The following is a 20,798-nucleotide window of genomic DNA, read 5'->3' as shown; positions in this document are numbered from 1 at the left end:
TGCTGACGCGGCGCCCGCACTCGTTTGTTCCCCGTGCCAACAGCTCGTCGGCGGAGAGTTTGACCTGGAGATCAACTTCATCATCCAGGACGTGGAGGGCGTGGGCTGCATGGTGGAGCTGCTGGAGCACTGCGATGCCACGTGCCAGGCCGAGATCTGGAGCATGTTCACCGCCATCCTCCGGAAGAGCGTGCGCAACCTGCAGGCGTGCACCGAGGTGGGCCTCATCGAGCTGGTGCTGCGCCGACTCGCCTCCACCGACGACATGATCGCAGGTAGCGCCGCGCGCGTCGCACCGCCAGCTGTGTCGCACCGCACCTCTGGTTAGCAACGGTTGTCTACGTGTGGTGCGAAAGAAGATTAGCATACGTACACCCGCACGGGCACGTCGAGCCGCCCCACAATGCAGTAGCCGCTCTCCCTCAGGCCCTGCGATGACAGGCCCCATGCAGATTTTCCTTCCTCAATCAAGCTATGGTATTTCGCACGCTCTTTCCGAGTTTAACTTACGATGTGCCTGCATATCCTAAAGCCCAATGCACTAATGCTGCCGTGGTATAATGGTTAGCGCGGTTGGATTTGAAATCCGGAGGTCGCCTGTTTGACCTCCTGCCGTGATAGTTGAATGGAATGCAACTCAGGTCTTCGGGCTTACAGTGCAGTATGCTAACGACAGAGCCACCATTCCACCCTCACGACTGTTAGTGCACCGTGTTCAATTTTTATGAAAGGCCCAGTGTTTTCTTTAAATAACACAAACCAAGTGTTTAACTAATTCAAGCTTCGTTTCACAAAGCCTGCGTCTTTATTCAAATCAATGTTGCACCCTCACGGCCTTTACCAGCTCCTGCTTTCATCAGCTTCACAGAAGCTTCAGATGCAGTGGCATTTTGCAACACCGCTTTAGAGAAGGCTGAGCCACGAACAAATCAATACTTCGATTGCAACCGCTTCAGGGCAATACAAACGTAGTCCCGTGCATGTTTATGGCGGGATATGCTGGAAAAGCGATTTGCTTACTTTCTGCGGACCTGCTCCTTCTGCCATAGCAATATGGAATTACCATCACTGGCTTGGGGGGGGGGGGGGGAGTAGCCATTGTAGACGAGAAAGTGCCCCCCCCCCAGGGGCGGGGAGCTGGCCGCACGGCGCGTGGCGTCGCGCGACATCGACTCGTGCAACTCCGACAGGAATGTCAAACATGAGCCATGATCGATCCACTGCTAGATGAAGGCCTCGCGAAGCCTCCTCCGCACATCCCCCGCGCGCCGCCCCCCACATGGTCTTGTGATGTGGCGTTTCATCCAGCAACTGCAAACGAGCTGATTTCACTGCTCTATCTCCGCGGCAAATGTACGTGATCGCCAACCCGCAGTGTAACTGAATAATTGCCTGCAAATTACTCAATTGGGATCGCACACTGCAGCAACATCGCCCCCTACTGAGAAAACGTGGAAGACTGGGTGAGGCTTTCATGGGTAGACAATTGGAATGCAGTAATAATGATAATATATAAGAACTGTTTGTTCTTTGACTTGCCTGTTTTATTTTATGTATTCATAATGGCACACAGACGAAAGAAGAATACCGGTAATAATAGTTCCTTGCAATTGCCAGCCTGAAAAAAGAATCACATTTATCTGTGCACAGCAAGAGATGGGTGAGCAGACGTGAAAATAGTTGGGAGATACAGAGATGTTAATACCGTAGGGATAATTTTATACCCAGACCAAAAAATTCAACCTTCAATGAAACATTCTTATCTTGTAGACATGTTGAGATTTAATGTAGATAGTGGAATTTAGCTTATTCAATACTACATAGAAACTTGTATTAAAAAGGTGCAGGTGTTCCAAATCATTTTTGAGTTTTGGGTGGTGCTCCTCGTTGTTAGTGGCCTGAATAACAGCGGAAAGCTCGCATTCTGTGGCGAGCACAGTTAATCTACAACCGGGATAATCTTCCCGTTATGTCTAAGTATGTTGAGCTTCTTTCGCAGTGTACGTAGACAACCATGCTAATCAGAGGTGCGGGGTAGGACAACAAACTTAACACAGTTGTAAAGAAATTAGTTTTCAATCTAGAGTTAAAATTGCATTGCTCCAGTGGCTTCCTAATATCGGAAGGAATAGCATTCCAGACGGCTGCAGAAGCGCACATGATAATTGGAAGTAACAGAAATTGGAAGTATTTGCTCTCTCAAATACTACAAGCATCTGAAAATGCTGTACAGAACAACACTATTAATGTAAACAGTAGATATATATAACGCGAATAGTAAAACAAGCAAAGACCTCACATTAAAACACCGTCGATCCACGACAAAGTGGCAGTTGAAAGCCGCTTTTAAAAGTTAAATCCTGCCGATCATCCTGGCGAATCCCAGCTGGCGGCTAGACGACAGCGGGGCCTGCATTACGCAATAATGCCGAGCCCTCGGAGGCTAACGTTCACTCGACGTTGTAACTCTGCGCGGGGTCGCGATGGATGGTGGATGCGATGGGACTCCAGGGTAGTGTGGTGTGGTGCGATGTCACTTTGAGGGCGTTATTAGGGGTGGGACTGAAAAGTCGCTTGTCTCTTTCCGACAAGTCCCCGTTCTCTCATTCACGACAATTCAACGTGAGTGGGATTAGAGTCGGTGTGCGCCTTCTTGAAGAATAAGCGCTTTGTTTGATTTGTTTTTTCGGTTCCACTTTTTTTCGAAGGGGCTTGAATATTTTTGGGAGATTAATGTGATGAGCCAGAAAATCGTTGCTCTGTCCTCCCTCCTGTATTGTTTATTCTTCGGGATATGGAACTTAACTGCCTCTGGTGTCTTATGTCCCTTTCAGAGGGGCTGATTAGGTGTAATTGTAATAAATGGTAAAACAGTGAGCTCTGTGGTGAGTCAAATGGTGCAGCTTTCATTGGAGGGACTCCACATTTTCTGAACAGATATTACAAGGTTTTGTTGACCGTATTTCAACGTACAATATGCACATACTGTATAGCATACACAGTGCATGGTATACACTGTTTCCAGTATATTAAGGGTCAATTCATCACTCACTTAAATAACCATATTGCAGAGGAATTTATATAGTATAATAAATTGATAAAATAAAATGACACAATAATATTCTCACGACGTTTTGGCCACAACACAAGCGGCCTTCATCAGGTGAAGGGACGAGACTGTCCAGACAGTCTGTCCAGACAGTCTCGTCTCTTCACCTGATGAAGGCCGCTTGTGTTGTGGCCGAAACGTCGTGAGAATATTATTGTGTTATTTTATTTTATCAATTTATTATTTTATTCTCATTCTACGTGACTTTACCGAAAGAACCAAAGAAGATGAATCCTTGCAGTCACGAAAGCTTTAAATCGGAGTTTATATAGTTTAACACGGAGTCTTTCGCGGCCAAAATCATCCATAATAATGCTTTTGGGTTAGATCGAGTGAATATAAATGTTGCGTTAAAACCCGCCACCAACCGACACAGCCAACTAGTAAGATTTGTCACGTAAACAGAACATGCCAGTTCGTCACTAGTACAGCACACCAGTGTGTTGGAGAGCAAATCCACAGTACAGCACACCGGTGTGTTGGAGAGCAAATGTTGTGGATTTGATGTCCAACACACCAGTTGTGCTGCACTAGCAACGAATTGACATGTTCTGTTTACATGGCAAACCTTATTGATTGGCTATGTTGGGTGGTGGCGGGTTTAACGATACATTTATATATATGCGATCTCACCCAAAATATATATTATGGAGGAGTTTATATAGATAGCGTGGTAGTTAGCATATTGCTTCTATGAACCTGTATGCATGAGTTTGATTCCTGACCGTGGCTAACATCAGTGGCGAGTGGTATCTGAACTGGTCTTGGGCCACTGTTCACCAACCTGCAATGATCTGCGTGGTGAAGTATGGTCTAAAGCAACCCCCACAACCTACACAGATGTCTTCATCCAGCAGTGGAATGACAATGGGCTGTAAATTATAATTATTTATAATTTTTACAGTAAAATGGAAATCGGTGACTTCTGCCCAGTGGTATTTACAAAACCGTAGCTTACTGTGTGATTTATTAAAACAAATTCGCAGAGTTTGTATCCAGGATAAAGATTAATTTTCCGTTGAGTGATGAAGTAAGAGCCACTTCATGACAAATAACCAGTGGTTGTCCTTTGGATAAACTTGGCCCCATCATAAGACTGCAGAATATTTACTACTAGCATCTAAACAATTTTTTTTTATTTTTCCAGGTAAGGCCCACTGAGCTATGTAGTTATTTTTCAGAAGCTACCTGGCCACACATGATAGCTCAACGAAGTGGCTTATCATCTGGACATATTTAATACACGTTGATTCTAAATGTGGAGGGAAAAACCGGAGGACTTGTAGAAAAATCCACACAATCGCGGGAAGAATATGAAACTCTAAATATACAGGTGTCAACGTCGGGATCGAACCCACTACCTCCTTCATACCAGACGAGGTAGTTCACATCTCGCCACCGTGGTGCCCTACCCTAGTGGCATCCATCTAATAAAGATCTAATAAAGATGGATGCTCCCTAATGCTAGCTTCGGTGTGGGGGCACAGACTCTTTTTGAAAGAATTTTACATAAAAAATGCATAATCACCTGTGGATGGGACACCTTTACAAGGAAGAGCAGGGGCGCTGGGGAAAATGTGAACCCAGGGCCTTCTCTCTGGAAAGTAATTTCGTTCATGCACCAGTCCCTCTCTCCTGACCTAGGATTTGAGACGGCGTATTCAGGGTGAAGTCCTGGTGGGAAATGATCACATTTGAAATGCCACAAGCCCGCCAAACCATTACCAACCCAGAGCATTACATATTAAAAACATTAATGAGATTGGGTCAAGCAGTCACCCAGTGCTTTTTTTTTTAAATAGCGATGATGATGATGGAGGAAATCTCTGAGCTGGATGTAATGTGTTAATAAATCTCCTTGAGTACGGGCTGCGCCCCTCATCACTTTTACAATTGTGTTAAGCCAGTGTCTCCTTGATTAAATCAGCAAAAGCCAATGCTCATCTCTGCTGTTGGTCCTGAGCCAGCGGTGGAAAGACAACAATTCCATTGTAGGAGGCAGTCCGTCCACAGGATGGCCATTTTAGAATTTCCACAAATCCTTATTATACGGTAACCTCCGATGAGCATGGTTGGCTAGGTACGGCACGAAAGAAGTTCAATATAAATTATAACACAAATGACCAAAGACAAAGTTCCCCCGTTGGGGCAAATGCTGCGAGTCAGTAGCGAATGAAGGCAGGCACGGTACACGAGGGAGTGGGTGGCCAGTACCACGCTCGGCCACCCTTGTCCCCCTAGTGGCAATGTTTACACATCTCACCAGATGCTCATTTGAGGCTTAGTCGACCTAGGGGAGGTGCAGGACCAGTTCAGCTAATCGTCACTGGTGTTGGCCATGAGCGAGAATCGAACCCGGATCGCCGAGTTCATAGAGCAGCGTGCTCACCGCTATGCCACCGCTTCCCGAACGAGGATCCTGCAAAAGAAATAAATGCACATGCTCTGTGTGTACCTGTGTGGCACGGTCTATATTAGGGTGCAACATGGCCTACTGACCCCCCATCCAATTGCACGCTGCGTAGGAGAAGGCCTATGGGCTACATGCTCGCGGTGAGGTTGGGGGGGTATCATGTGACCACGTGCACCACCTTTCCCCTGGCTGCACCCTTGACAGGTTCTAGAAGTCAACCCACGACGCACTTAACGTGGCACGCGTCCAACATCTGCGCTGATGACGTGGTACGGACAGACTGCGACAGGTCGGCCTGTACCTGTCACGGTGATTACAGGCAGTTATGACACGTCAACGTCGCCAATGACTGCAGCGGTTTGTAAAGCATCATATTTTTGTGGCGGAAGAGCAAGATAAACAATTTCATCCTGGTGGGTTTAAACCACCAAATTTTCCATGATAGTGTTCCCGGCGATCACTGGGGACTGTTTATATTCACGCGATAAAAGGATAATGGATCCATTGTTCTTCCAAGTCCGTCGTATCACCGTTTTTGCATAGAAGAATGATCAAGGCATCATTCAAATCTTGAAGTATTTAATTTCTGCGTAAACATTTAGTAAAATAGGCTCACTAATTTTGCTCCAACAACTGGTCCGCATCAATTAATAATGCATCCAAGACAACGAGCATGGCGGGGTTCTGAAACGTGTCTCCATCGAGCACACATCCGTATTATCAATCGGATTCTGGAAAAGAATAGTGAATATCAATCACCATTATTGAAATTTCACTGAGAAACAGAGGAAGATGCATTAGAGAACACATGCACGCAAGAAGCATAATAGTAACCGTTCAAAAAAGTAAGTGGCCTTGGGTAGGACATGCTGCTGGAAAGGATGGTGGCCAGTGGTCAACTCTAAGAACAGAGTCGCAACCAAAGAGAATATGCCCAAGAGGACATCCACTACAGAGATGGAGTGATGATGGAATTAGCTTCCATAAGAGGTTTTTTGGGGTTATATCGTGTAAACATAAATGTTGTTAAACCTGCCACCATCCGACAAAGCGACTTAGTAAGGTTTGTCACGTAAACAAAACATGCCAATTAGTTCAGCACACGGTGTGTTGGAGAGTATACCCACAAAATGTACAATTCGAGTACGATGTTTCCCCGGTAATTACAACCAGCCTCATCAGGCGACAGCCAGAGTTATGTGGTTGCGAAAGCCTACGTGTTAAACTGGAATTAGCTTGTGTGCAGGAAGGCTCTTCATAAAACTGAGAATTCTTATTCTTATTAGGTAGAGGGATCATTGAATTGTGGCACCACTCAAGATGGCAGTGTCTTGCATAGGCATTCATCCAGCACTGGATAGAGCATGGCTGCTGATGAAGAACTCATGTACTGGCGAAGCGCGTGTTCTGAGGCCCAGGCTTCAGTAAATTGGGTTCTTCACAAATTTGGACCGTTGCCAGTACCAAAATATGAGAATAGGTTTTCCCCTTTTTTCTGGCAACAAAACAGGTGTTAAGATGTTAAAACACCAAACTGAAACCTTTTAACAAGGAATCATGTCTGCATTAACCACAATACTTGTGGTCAGAATGCAAACAAAAAAACATACTCTGGACCGTTGTTTTTACTTTCAGGTACCGTACATATTAATGCGTGCGATTGTATGGAAGAACAGTGCAGTGTTTGGAGAACTGTTGATGAAATAAGCAAGCAAGAATCCTGTATTTCATAGCAAGTTAGGAGCCATGTTAAAAGTGGGAACAAATTGAAGGTTGTCCTCGTAAGATTTATGTTGCATCGACTAAAGGAATTAACGGGTTCTAAGCCCCGAATGTATTTGTTTGATGATTTATGAAGGTAGCGCACAGTTTATATACTGAACCACGAATGTGTACAAAACGCAGTTCCTTTGTTCGTCATGCGTTTTTTTTGCATTCAATTTCATGTATTGCACATTGACAAAACAACAATAGAGCCACCGGTTGGATTGTGTATGAAATTATTGTAATCATAATCGCGGACAATTCCATGCAGTGACAGATTAATACAATGATTAGTTTGAAAGATTTTCAAATTTCAGTTTAGTTGATTAGTTTTTTTACGTCACCGGAGGCAATGCAAAATGAAGAGAGGCAGTTTTTATTGTCTACGAATTGTCGAGAAGTCAACAATACCCGAACTGGGGTTGAGGTGGCTCCGTGGTTAGGTCACTTAGTTCCTTAATCCAAATTCCAGACAGCAGATGACTAAGGTCGTCATTACTCTAGGGTTAATAATCATACTGATTACGTACGGATACTAAAAATGCAACAACCGAGCAAGACGCTCGCTGTACGGGAATGAAGGACTTGTATTCTGGAGGGACTGGCCCCTGTTGCAGGAATGTGGAATTTTCACGCACGGTCCCAGAGGCCACCAATGGAGATAAGCATATCCCCACGATGGTGTGATTTTATTTGTTTTCTTGTCATTGCGTAGTATGTATACTTACAAAAATTTGTAATCTTGAGTCATTTATCCAAGAATTCCTCAATGAGGCTGGATACTTTTATGAGATGCCTGCATTGTGATGTTTGGTCAATTCCATTCTTAAGGAGTTTTGTATGTAGGAGGAAACCAGAGAACCTGTGGATAAGTCATGCATATAAGGGGATAATAAGATGGGGTCATGGACCCACCTGTTGTACTGCCATCTTCTGGCCAGATCATGTGAGTTTCAGAAATCCATATAATCCACCAACTATTGCCTCCAAGCGCTGGATTTAAGGCTTGTACCGCCATGCCTGGCTAATGTTTGCGATGTGGGATAGCATGCATTGCTTCCGGAGTGAACGGCGGTGATAAAGAGGTGCTAATTGTGCAGGTAATCTTCCACGCTGGCTAGATGTTTCGGAAGCAGTGGGAGTACCCACATTCTACCCCACCACTTGCGACCTGCCTGTCAACGAACTCTGGTGTGTACCCATACAATATGCTGCTGGGTGGGATAGAGGCTGGGGTATTGAAGAAGCTTGCTCCATTACCTCAACTGCCGTGCCAGGTGATCGGACCTGCGATCTCTCAATTGCATGGGCAGTGCACTGATCATTTATCCACAGGAGCAGGGGGATATAATGGCAGATAAAGAAAAAGCGAAAAGTCCCTTTCACCAATTGGGACCCATGAGAATCCTAAAAGCTTGAGGGAATGACAGGGTTGTCTTTTTTTTCGAACCTTATTCCACTTTTGTACTGGAGCTCGGTAAAAAAAAAAAAAAACTTTCCTTTGGGATTTGTCAGATTAATTTTTACATTCCTGTAGCTCGTACAGCTAAAGGGTGGGCCCCATCTGTGAGCCAGAACGATACCACTCCCGGAATGTCAATGCTCCGCATATTAAAGGAGCATTGCTGGACTGAAAAATAAAATACTGTATAAGTAAAAAAATGCAGACTATCTCTGGGCAATAGAGAAACTCGACTCAGTTTCCGAACCGAGCCAGTGGTGGAAATTCTACATTTATATGGTGGGGGCAGTCACTGTTGGACTACCGCTCTTGACTTTCCCAAAATTAGTACACATTTTTATCAACGCCAGAAGGACGATGGGGGAGTTGCAATGCAAACCGCTGATTGCGAGTCACATTCCCTCACCATTGTGCCATTGGGCCAGATCATGAACGGCAATGAAATACAGTAATTTTGCATATTTTTTAAAAATTAAGGGTGGCAACGTGTTCTCGCTGTTAGTCTCTGCAATGTGCCTTGACAATGTAGCATTCGGCTCCCCACCGCCGTCCATTACATTTAAAGCGAACAGCGTGGCCCAGCCTCGTCAAACGACTTTGTGCTTCATACGTCTGTCTTTGCCTCTCGCTGTGGACGCCGTGCACTGCGCACGCTCCCGCGTGGTCTGATTAACGGCACCGCTGCGGTTCACATCGGCCAGGGCCAAGGAGGGTGTTGCCGTTGAGCTGAGTCCGGAGTAATGGAGAGCTAGCCTGTGCGTATAAAAAAAAAATTACGCAGATGGATGCGAGACGGACCGGGTTCATCGTGACGCTTTAGCGGTGGTCAAGGGCTGCGAGCGAAATTGAAGCTTGGACGGATGTCTTGGTGGCTTGACTGTGTTGGTGAGCGATGCGGGCAGCTATACGAGCTGATGGACGATTTCCTGAATTTATTAACGTTTGAGGAGCAGCATGGTTGGGGGAGATGTATGCATGTACAGTACAGTATAACGGATAGGTGTGACATTTTGCCATGGTGAAGGTGGAGAACTAAAAATAGTATATTTTAATAGTAATAGCGATCATATATTTCGATTTAAAGCTTTCGTGACTGCAGGGATTAATCTTCTTGGTTCTTTCGGTAAAGTCACGTAGAATGGAAATAAAATAATAAAAATAAAACAAAATAAATAAAATTCTCACGACGTTTCGGCCACAACACAAGTAGCCTTCTTCAGGTGAAGGAACATAACTGTCAGGATGACAGTGCTGTCTGTCGTCCCTTCTTCAGGTGAAGGAACAGTTCTGTTCCTTCATCTGAAGAAGGTTACTTGTGTTGTGGCCGAAACGTCGTGAGAATTTTATTTTATTATGTTTTATTTTTATTATTTTATTTCCATTCTACGTGACTTTACCGCAAGAACCAAGAAGAGCGATCATATATTTTATTTGGCATTCATAACCACTGGAAGACTTTGACTTTAAACACTGGAATATGCTGTCCATTCTCTTTGTAGTTATTTTTCACATTGCATGAAGCTTCACTTTGCAGTTTATCTCTTTAACTTGCAAAACAACAACTGGTCCGCATCCCACGATGTATGGCCGTCGTGGGTTCACGTGTGTACATTTGAGCAATTATATTCTGTATGTAAATATTAAACCTATTATGCATATATTTTGAAACATCTCCAAAGTGTGCTCTTATTCATTGGTGGCCTTGACACACTGCTGGAAATTCAACGTTCATCTGGCTGGCACAATGGCCATAGAGCAAGCTGCTGCCGCCGCCGACTTCCCATGCAGTGGTCTTAGAGATTAATTATTTGATCGACTTCTGACGAGGATTCGAACTCCGGTTCTTCCTATTGCGAGTCAGGCACTCAGTGCCACCTGGGCCAGTTCTATTGTTAATAAATAAACTGATTTGAATAATGCGTGTTTTTTCGTATGTTTTTAATTTATGCATACTACCTGCTATATAATATTGTTCAGAGACATAAACATGAATAAAGTCATGAAGGAAAAACTTTAAAGTGTGCAAGGAAGCACGGAGAGTTGCATGCTTGTAAAACATTAAGTGACAAAAAGAGGAACACGTGAATTAGAGAACATGAGGTTCACGGCATCATTAAAACCGTGAAGTAAAGTAAGTGGGCTTGGGTAGGAGATGTCAAGAAGCGATGCTGACCAATGGTGAAGAACAGTGAAGTGGCAGGCAGGAAATAGAACGCATCCCAGAGCAAGGCCATCGAGGAAATGCAGCAAGGGAAGGTGCTGGCTGGATTGTCTGAACGTGGAATCGTGACAGATAGTGGAATCTTGGGCAGGCCTTCATCCAGTAGTGCATTGACCATGGCTGATGTATTTTCTTTTCTGCTTTTAAGTTGGCATCTGTGCTGCATTTGGTTGCTTCAATTTGGCTCCCTATACTTTGCCCTTCCATCAAACCCCAGCGGTTAAAATCCTACGAGGCTTTTTGAGCAAATAATAATAGTCACAACACATGCCGAGGGCAGATGAGTGCACTGGAGAAACCAAACAAAAGTAATCTCTTCTGCCCATAAATAAAGATAAAGGTGCAACCTGCAATTTCCATCTCACACCATTGTTGTATGTATGAATGTTGAACTTCTTTTGCACCGTACGTAGCTCACCGTGCTAATCGGAGGTGTGGGGGAAGAACAACAAACTCAACGCAAAAAGCAATTCAAAAGAAATTAGTTTTCAATCTAGATTTTAAAAAGAGCCTCCAATAGAGGTAAGCTCTCAAGAGCCCTTGGAGAGAGTATACTTCCACACTGGCATGCTGATCAACCCAACTGAAGTGTCCCACCTCAGCCGGGTGGATACAGGTGGGGAGATTTTGAGAAGCCTGCTCCCTTATTTCAACTACCGCGCACGGGCAGATTGAACCGGCGACCTCTGGATCGCAAAGTCCAGTGTGCTGACCGTTGCTTCCCTGTGGCTTCTGCCTAACGGGCTTCATTGAATTCCACACGGGCGGAGCTTGTGTCCAGAGCGGGTGGAGGAAGGAAGGCGGTAGTGCCATTTTTTTTTGTCGCAGCGTATGAGCGTCGTGCGGGGCGTAGATTTTTGCACGCGTTATTTACAGTGCTCATTACTCTCGCTGTGGAATGGACGGTTTGATGGATGGATTCGAACATTGTTGGAGGCAATTTCACACCCGTGAGCTCGGCGATCTCGCTACAGCGGAATGCGGAGGGGGGTGGAATTTAAGCGGCGCGGTTCTTTGATTGGTCGTGTTTGTTTGTCTCGTTGCGGTTGACGAGCAGGCCCGAGTGAAATGCCTTCAGCTTTACATGCTGATTACGACGGTTAACCCCACGGTAAAGCGTGAGGCAAATAGATTAGAGTAATGGTCTGAATCAGTTGTACGGTGCCATTAAACAGTAAAGGAGATCGAGTAGACATGACTGAAAAAAACAGCGCCGATCAATTACGCTCAAAACCAATGCAGCCACTGGCAGTGGAGTTGGCTGCATTGGTAGCGTGTGTACAGTTCACGTAATACACGTGCACAACATGCTCAGCCCTTTTTGTAAAAAAAAAAATACATTTGACATGCATACATGTAGTCCGCAAACCCGGCTGCAACCATTTGACCTCTCGCTTGCTGGTACACAGTTGTGCTACACATTTTAATGACTCTGGTGGGAAGATGGGCCGTGCCTGTAACCCTCATTCAGGATTCGGCCAACTGTGCATTGTGGGGGGTCTACGCAGAATTGGGGTGGCACAGCCCTGCAAAAACTTGCGCACACCGCTGCTGGTGGAAAGGCCTCCACCGCGAGATGTTAACTCCCTCGCCTGGTATGGAGGAGACCACCGTGGGTTCGATCCCTGACCCTGACGCCTGTACATTTGGAGTTTGCATGGTCTCTCTCCCCCCCCGTGGTGTGTATCTTTCTCCGGGTCCTCCGGTTTTTCCCTCCCACATTTAAAAACATGCATTTAGAGTATTTTGGCTGCTATTCATTTCCACGTGATTAAACCGCTTTGTTGCGCTATCATTTGTGGTTTATAGTTACCTATGAAGTTTTTTTTGGCCTCCTGTTCCACACTAGCTAGATGTTTTCGGAAGAGTTTGGAGTACCCACGCTCCACCGCACCACACGTGACCTGCCAAACCGGCGAACTGTAGCGTACCCATTAATGCTGCTGGATGAACAGAGGGGGTGCGGTGGCGGTGGGGGTGCGGGCTAACAAACAGCCTGCCGCGTTGTGGGAAGGCACTGAAGCCCCATGTGCTGACCATTACACCACATCGGTAAACGGAATTGAGACAGATTAAAATCAATCCTCGCCACCAACATTGCCGTTTCTCTGTTTAAAGTGGTGTCGGTCAATGCAGAGATTTGAAATGTGCCCCGCCGCGTGCCTGACCGTGCGCTCTCTCCCTGCTGCCGTGCCGGCAGACCTGCTGGTGGACATGCTGGGCGTGCTGGCGAGCTACAGCATCACCGTGCGGGAGCTGAAGCTGCTCTTCAGCATGCTGCACGGGCACGACGGAGTCTGGGTACGGTCACGCCGAGGGACGTACGGGTGGGCACGGGTGGGCATCGCCGTCTGCGTGTGCAGATGCCGTGCTGGAGGTTTGCGCAGGGTAGTGTGGGCAGGGGCAGCGGTGGGCGGGCAAGGGCAGTAGTGGGTGGGAGCAGTAGCGGTGTGTGGGCAGCGCAGCGGTGGGTGGGAGTGGTAGTAGTGGCAGCGCTTGGTTACCGCGTGTCCAGGAGCGTACGTGTGGATGCGTGCCCGAAGGGGAATATGTGCACATTGGAAGCCTGCATCAAAGTAAGCACTGGATCGGTGGTCATCTCCGCGAGCGGCCCTGAAGCCAGTTGTGGAAATCCCACCGATCCAGGAGTTGAATCCATCACAAAACGGGTACCTATTTTATTAACTCCGATCTGACGATTGCATCGACCCTGAACCTACGCACAACTTAAACCCCCACAACCACCCATGGCCGCAACGTCGCCAGCTCGTATCAGCTTGGAGTGGTGAACCGCGTGTGCCCAATTTTTTTTTTGCTCTTTTCACCCCACGCCTCCCGTCGTGTGCCCCATTGTGCTGGTCTCACGGTGGGGCTTTGCCCTCCTCGTTGTGGTGGAACGCGCCCTCCTGCCTGCCCGCCCGCCCGCTCAATCTGCTCGCTCAGCCGCGCCACGCCATCAAGCTGCTCACGGTGCTCACGCAGATGACGCAGCGGCAGGGCCCGGATACCTTCTTCAACTTCCCCGGCCGCAGCGCTGCCGTGAGTGGCTCGCATATGCCGACACGCGTACACTGTGTTTCACACATATATATAGGTTATGTACGGTGACGCTGCACTGGCAGTGGCGCGCGCAAGCACAAATAACAAAAAATTCAACACGTTCGTCAATTAACACTGCCTCGGGTAAAAAAATAGATATATTATCAGTGACGTTTCGGCACCTGACTGTGCAATGAAGAAGATGTCACCCATTGCATGTTTTCCTTCAAGGCCGTGTTATGCACGAATATGTTAACAATATGCGCATGGTATGTATTCTGTGCAGTTGAAAATCGCTGAAGCTTTTACACTTTGTAGCATATACCCTTTATCTTCCAAAACCCAGTTTTCAACCGCGCAGTTCAAGCTGCTGTCTCATTCTCATGATTAAACTATTGCCGATACTTTTGGTGTACGTGCTGCGCACTGTGTATTCATGATGAAATTCCTCTTTAAGCCTCCTATAAATTTGGACCAAGGGCTGTCAGCAAGCAACTATTAAGGCTGTGAACTGGCATGTATATGTAGGGGTAGGGTAGCCCACACCACACTGGGCCACTTGTGTCTCACCCGTGTTGATGTTGGCGTCAGCACAAACTTAGAAATTTCGGCCGAGTCAACTTAAGGGAGGCTCAGGTGAGGTTCTCACGTAACAAGTATCGGTGTTGTGTATGTCCAACAATTGGACCTGGTTTTGTGGGATGATCACCATTCCTCTTCCATTCCTCCCCCCCCCCCCCCGCTTCCCATGTACGGTAGGATGCATTTACATGGAACTCTAAGAGTGATTGTTTATTAAACATTTGTATTCATTTCAATGAATACAATTATGTAGATCAGAAATGTTCATTATATTTCGGTAGATTTATTTTGAGTGCCCAAGCGTGATAGGATTTGCACGCACACCAAAAACAAGTCTGCGTGCCCCCCTGCTCATGTGACAATTAGGGAGTGGCTCATCTCCATCTTGGCAGCCTTCGGCCAGTGGTGAAAATTCCACGTTTCTATGGTGGGACCTTGCCGAATCCTAGGAACCAAACACCAAGCAGGCCAGCAGTAAACAGCACTATCGAAGGTGTAATAGAATTTGAGCAAGGTTAAAAAAGAGCACTCGGACAAAATGTACGATGGGAAGCAATTCAAATGTGGAGCAGTGCGAGGGAAGAAGCAGAAAGAGAGGTGAGGTGACCTACAGTGTGGTGCGTGAACACGGTACGTGTGAGATTAGATATACACACACACATTTACTTGGAAAATATAATTTTCTCAGCTAGCAGCTGAGATTCTAAGGGACCATTATCTGGAATCTTGCAGGACCCCAATCATAGCTATTCCATTCTCCCCTAGCAAGGGTGTGAGGAGTAATGTGATTGATACACGTTTATAAGGTAGCAGAAACATTGTAGGGAGTTTAAAGGGCCTGAAATTTTGATAATGTAAAATTATGAATCAATGTGCTAGACTGGTAATAAATAAGCATTGGTACCATATTAAAGTTACGTGATAAAAACTATAATAATAAAATATGAACATTTCACATCAGTACAATAAAATCTACATTTTATCAATAATTATCCCAAATAAATAGATTTCAAACACTGGTGTCAATATAGTAATGAAGACATTCAGCGTGAGGTGAGCAAGGTCTATTTATGCTGGTAATTAATTATTCATATTGTCGATTGTGGTGATGGATGGATACTGAGATGGATACCTTATCTATGCCATAATGTTCCTGAAGATTGTCCCTGGTGATGTTAACCTTTTCCCGTTCTGAGACGTTTGCAAATTGCTGAATCTCAGAACGCGTAAGTGGTTAGCATTAACTATGTTTAGAGATGCATAGCGTGCCGTTATTTTTAAAGACATTGCACTCACCTTAGGGAACTCCAGTGACACGACCGCATTCTATGATAGTTGGCGCCAAACTGTGCCCAACGCCCTCCTGTATGGCCTTGTGGGATCCTCGGGACTGATAAAGTTATTTTGTTAGTTTTTCTTCCGAATCCGTTCAGATGATGTATGACCTCTCGTGAACCTGCTTACAACTGAGATTAAAAGCCTAAACATCTCCCGTTATCACATAGGCATCAGATGTGGGGTAGTGCTCATTTCATTGGTGGCCATGATCCAGCAGTGAACACTCCTCATTCTTATGGCAAGGACCAGTATCTATATAGGGCAACCACTTTTTTCTCATAAAAAGTCATATCTATTTTATTAGCACCAGAGGGATGTTGAGTTGAATTAACCGCTTATTATAATTTTTCCTACGACGTACAAGAACGTCATCGGAATGGGAAAGGGTTAACGCCCCACTCTGGCCCGCTGCTCCACGCTCCATAGCACGCGGTGAGAATTGCATCCCCATTTTGGTTCACTTCAAAATTGTCGACTTTTGTCATGCGGGTGAGCAAAACAGGATTCATAATCCCCGTATCCACGGTTCAGTAACTGTATGTATTAAAGGGATTTTGGATTTTAAAATTACTCTTTTGCCAAACTTCTCAAGATGATGGAGGCACTGTGAAGAAGAAAGTCTAACATTCCTTGTTTTAAGTTGTGAAGAAATATCGCGCATAAATGTGTGGCCAATGGTTCACTCACATCCACATTGGTTAATTTGGCTATAACAGAACACTCACTTTTGCCCCTATCGAGTTACCCCAGAAGCCTTAACTTAGTGCTGAAGATGAAATTGAACTTAGGTCACTGAGACGTGAGAACGCTTGACTTTAAATTAAATTCTTATTTGGCTTGTGAACCTTTGCATTTGCAACTTCACGATAAAAGGCAAGTGAGCTGGCACAGGCAAAGCCATCTCATTACCCTTTAGGGTGTTTAGAATTCAGCATATCAGAGACCACTGCAACTAAATATATACATCAAAATATTACTCAAAATTAATCTGCTTAGTATCTCTTTCTCCCTCTATTCCATTATCGCAGTATTATTTGCCATTGTCAATGAGTTGTTGTTTTGACGCGCAAGCTGAGAATTTACAATTAAGAGTTGCGAATCAATCGAGGTCAGGTCTTCGTGTTCGTTTGTTAATTTGTGTCCCTCCTTGCTCCCTGTGGATGTGGCCTATCTTAAGTCTTAAGTCAACCTCCATCTTTCCTCGTGGGAACGCCACTGTGTACGTGCCAGTAGATTGCAGGCGTAGGTTAGTGTGTCATTTGACACACTCATAGGGAGAAATGACGCTCCCAACAAATGATTCATTATTAAGAAATTCTCAGCCCTATCGTGCTGTCAGCGACAAATTTTTAAAATAAATTTAGTGTTGTCAGTCAAACACAATTAAATTATGTAACTACACCTCTCAATCCACCGTGACAAAGTCATGACGCGAGATATGTAATATTAATAATAACTACTTTTTATTTTACCAGGTAAGGCCCACTGAGATAGAAAGGTTTTTTTTCCAGAAGCGACCTGGCCACAAATCATAGCTCAATGAAGTGGCTTATCATGTGGACATTTATAGCAGCCGAATACTCGAAACACATGTTTCTAAATATGGAGGGAAAAACCAAAGGATGCAGAGAAGAATCCATGCAACCACGAGGAGAACATGGAAACTCCAAATATAAAGGCGTCAGGGTCTTCCTGTATGCCAGCAGAGATGGTTAACATCTCGCCACCGTGGCGCCCTATGAATATGCACTGCTACTCTGAGCTTCTGAACTTGTGTAAAATATTTAAATGGCAAATAACATTCATGCGATTGGTGATTTTGCTATAATAGTTGATGCTTACATTTCTTTTAGCTGTTGGGGTGACTGACTGGTAGATACATACAAATGCCTCTAGATCGTACCGTCCGCAACCATGTCATAATTCAAATCTTCTATTTGTCAAATTTCCAATCTGCTTTGGCTTTGATGGATTATGTGTTGGCGTTTAATTGCTCACTGAATCTAATTGTACATGTCATTATCTTAGAAAGTAGATGCTGTATTTCAACAGGAGTACCACTTGTTTATCTGAAAAAGATAATTATTTGAAGTCTTTTGCATCGTGGCAGATTCACTGTACTGCATAATAATTTTCAGTGGTCCAAATGCCCTCTCGTGAACTTGCTTAAACCTAGGTTAAAAGCCAAAGTCAAAATATCTCCAGTTATCACATAAGCATCAGATGTGGGGCAGTGCTCATTTCATTGGTGGCCACGACCCAGCAGTGAACACTCCTCATTCTTATGGCAAGGACCATTATCTATATAGGACAACCACTTCTGGATTATAATAAGAAGAAACTAGTATCTATCTTATTAGCATCAGAGGGAAGTTGAGTTGAATTAACCCCTGCCTAGAATGTTTTCCTGACACTCTCCTGCTGTAGCGAACACAATTGCTCCCTGGCTGGCTATCATTGAAATTTACAATTATGCAACGGGGCTACTTGGGCTTTACTGCTTTTTAAATGCTGGCATTGACAACAACTGAGTACTGTGAAGAAACTGGTCAGACCCACTTGAGCTCGCTGCAATTAAAGCGGGTCATCGCAGTCAATGGTATTGATGGCACCACATCTTACGATAGCTTGCTTTATTTTTTCCCAGATCCCACGGCTTTTGCATGGTTAATATCTGACCTCCTAAAGGTCCAATCTTACATGGGAAAAGCGGTTCACTCTGAATTTAGTCCAACATCTGGCTTCCGGTTTCCCCCTTGGTCACTGTGTGCCATGGTGGCGAGATGTTAACTACCTCGCCTTGGAGCAGGGAGAGGGGAAATATTTTATTACAGTGAACCTCTGACCAGAAGTTGAACATGCCACCTATGCATTGAGAGCTTAGGGCCCTAGGCATAGGGCCATCTCGGCTGGGTTAATATTTTCGCAACAACAAAAAACGAATCAAATCAGTGGCGCTGTGCCAAAATGATGATGAGGCCTGTGCACTTCTCTCTCAGTGGTCTTGAGCTAGTGGAATAATTTCCACAGTCCTATGGCGGGGGGGGGGGGGGGGGCAGATTGTCCATTGTACCACTGCTATTAACCATTGCTGGTAGAAGGGAACCCATGGATTTGTGTTTGGGCATGGAATCCCTCAATAATTGGCCAGTTTCGTGGACATCCCGGGCTGCTGATTACCTCCTATTGCTGCATTTAACGAAGTTGTAATGATTTTAATAAAAAAAGATCTACAGTGTAACTGTGAAAATGCCCTTTTGTGTGCCAATTAGACCAGAACCCTTTGTATCAAACAAAGAGTTTCTCCAAAGTGATTCGGTGACATTTGCAAATGGATTGAACACCGTTATGCATCGGAGCGTCGTGCCATTAATGTGTGTGAGGTACAATTTTATTTGTCTTGCATCAACTGTGCCCGGTAATCGGTGGACTGGAGCAGAAAGCGTGGCTTTAAAATTGTGTAGTTCGTACGCGGACGGTCCATGCTGTTCCCTCAGGAATGCGGTATAGCTCCAATTTGCAGACACATGTTCTTAGAAAATGTGTTATGCATGTCTCTGTGTTTTATATGCATACAACAAAAGTTATACTTTATGTTTGTTTTTAATGCAAGTCAAAGTGAAGCTCAAAGTTTCTGGTATGTGCTTGACTTTAAATTTAGGCGTGTGTGTTCAGGTTGTGTATTCCGTTTATGCATTCCTAAGTAGTCGTGGTTTTTCACGACTGCATATTTTACGAAAAATGGCTTTCGATAACGTGGCCATAAGGAATCCATGTTTACGTGATAGAAAAAATGTAGAGAAATAAATTATTTGTTGGAACCATTTAAAGACCTTTCGCAAAATTCAATACCAGAATAAGGAGATAAGGGTGGGTGATCGAGATTAAGGGGGAGAGATGATGACATTATAGGAAATAATTGTTTTGTACGCTTTTATTTGGTTAAAGTACCGTTCATCTTTACTAATAGTTCGTGTAATTCCTTTGCTGCATTGCTGTATCATCATTAGAAAGGTATGTCTGGTTGCAAAGCAAGAACATTTTACCGGTAGAAAATGTCTGTTATTCGAAGGAAAAACGCATCCCATTTTCTGCCACTGTTGTCGACTTCTGGAAATTTAACAATAGTGTTTTTATCATCGCAAAATTGACCTTTTTTGCTTGCAGACTTTCCACAAAACCTTTTACGTGCAACATTTTGGTAGCTTTACAGCAGCGGCAGCACTACAATAATGTCGTGCCGTACGGGATGAGAGCACGAGTCTCTGTTGCTCGCTGTGCGCATCCTATTCTGTCAACAGGCGATCGCCCTGCCACCCATTGCCAAGTGGCCCTACCAGAATGGCTTCACCTTCAATACGTGGTTTCGCATGGACCCGCTCAACAACATCAACGTGGACAAAGACAAGCCTTACCTGTACTGGTACGTGCGGCCCACTATTCCACGTGCACACTTTTGCTTGTGTGGAATGGTATCGACAAGGTTTGGGGACGTCTGGCAAAAACATAACCAAGCTTCAGCATGCACAAAATTCTCTGGCATGTGCCATGACGGGTACTGCAAGATTCGACCTGTCCAGTGCTCAGTGAGCTGCATTGGCTTCCGGTTGCTGAACGAATACATGATAAGGTCGCACTCATTACACACAAAGTGGTTGACACAAATGAACCACAATACCTTGCTGATTTGGTCAAGGAGCATAAACCATCACGCAAACTCTGGTCATCATCGCAGCAGCTTTTGGCTAACCATTGAACAAAGACGGTCACTGCATCATGCGCTTTCAGATGCGCATCTGCGGCCGTCTGGAACTCTCCTACTTCCGATATAAGGAAGCCGCTGGAAATATACATTGTTAAATCTAGATTG

General features: G+C 45.0%; 1 protein-coding gene across 1 annotated transcript in view; it reads left to right on the top strand.

Annotated features, from left to right (window-relative positions):
* LOC116943508 (neurobeachin-like) overlaps window positions 1-20,798 on the top strand; it is a 529,072-nt gene that overhangs the window by 130,946 nt on the left and 377,328 nt on the right. The window contains exons 2-5 of the mRNA XM_076067757.1: window positions 44-275; window positions 13,170-13,270; window positions 13,913-14,008; window positions 20,230-20,351. Coding sequence (XP_075923872.1) covers window positions 44-275; window positions 13,170-13,270; window positions 13,913-14,008; window positions 20,230-20,351 — 551 coding nt within the window. The remainder of the gene's footprint in view (window positions 1-43; window positions 276-13,169; window positions 13,271-13,912; window positions 14,009-20,229; window positions 20,352-20,798) is intronic.

Source organism: Petromyzon marinus, chromosome 18, assembly GCF_048934315.1.
Source record: "Petromyzon marinus isolate PM22_M1 ecotype Great Lakes invasive population chromosome 18, UKy_Petmar_22M1.pri1.0, whole genome shotgun sequence".
Classification (NCBI taxonomy): Eukaryota; Metazoa; Chordata; class Hyperoartia; order Petromyzontiformes; family Petromyzontidae; genus Petromyzon; species Petromyzon marinus.
Note: the sequence above shows the minus strand (reverse complement) of the source record. Positions and strands in the feature narration are given on the sequence as shown.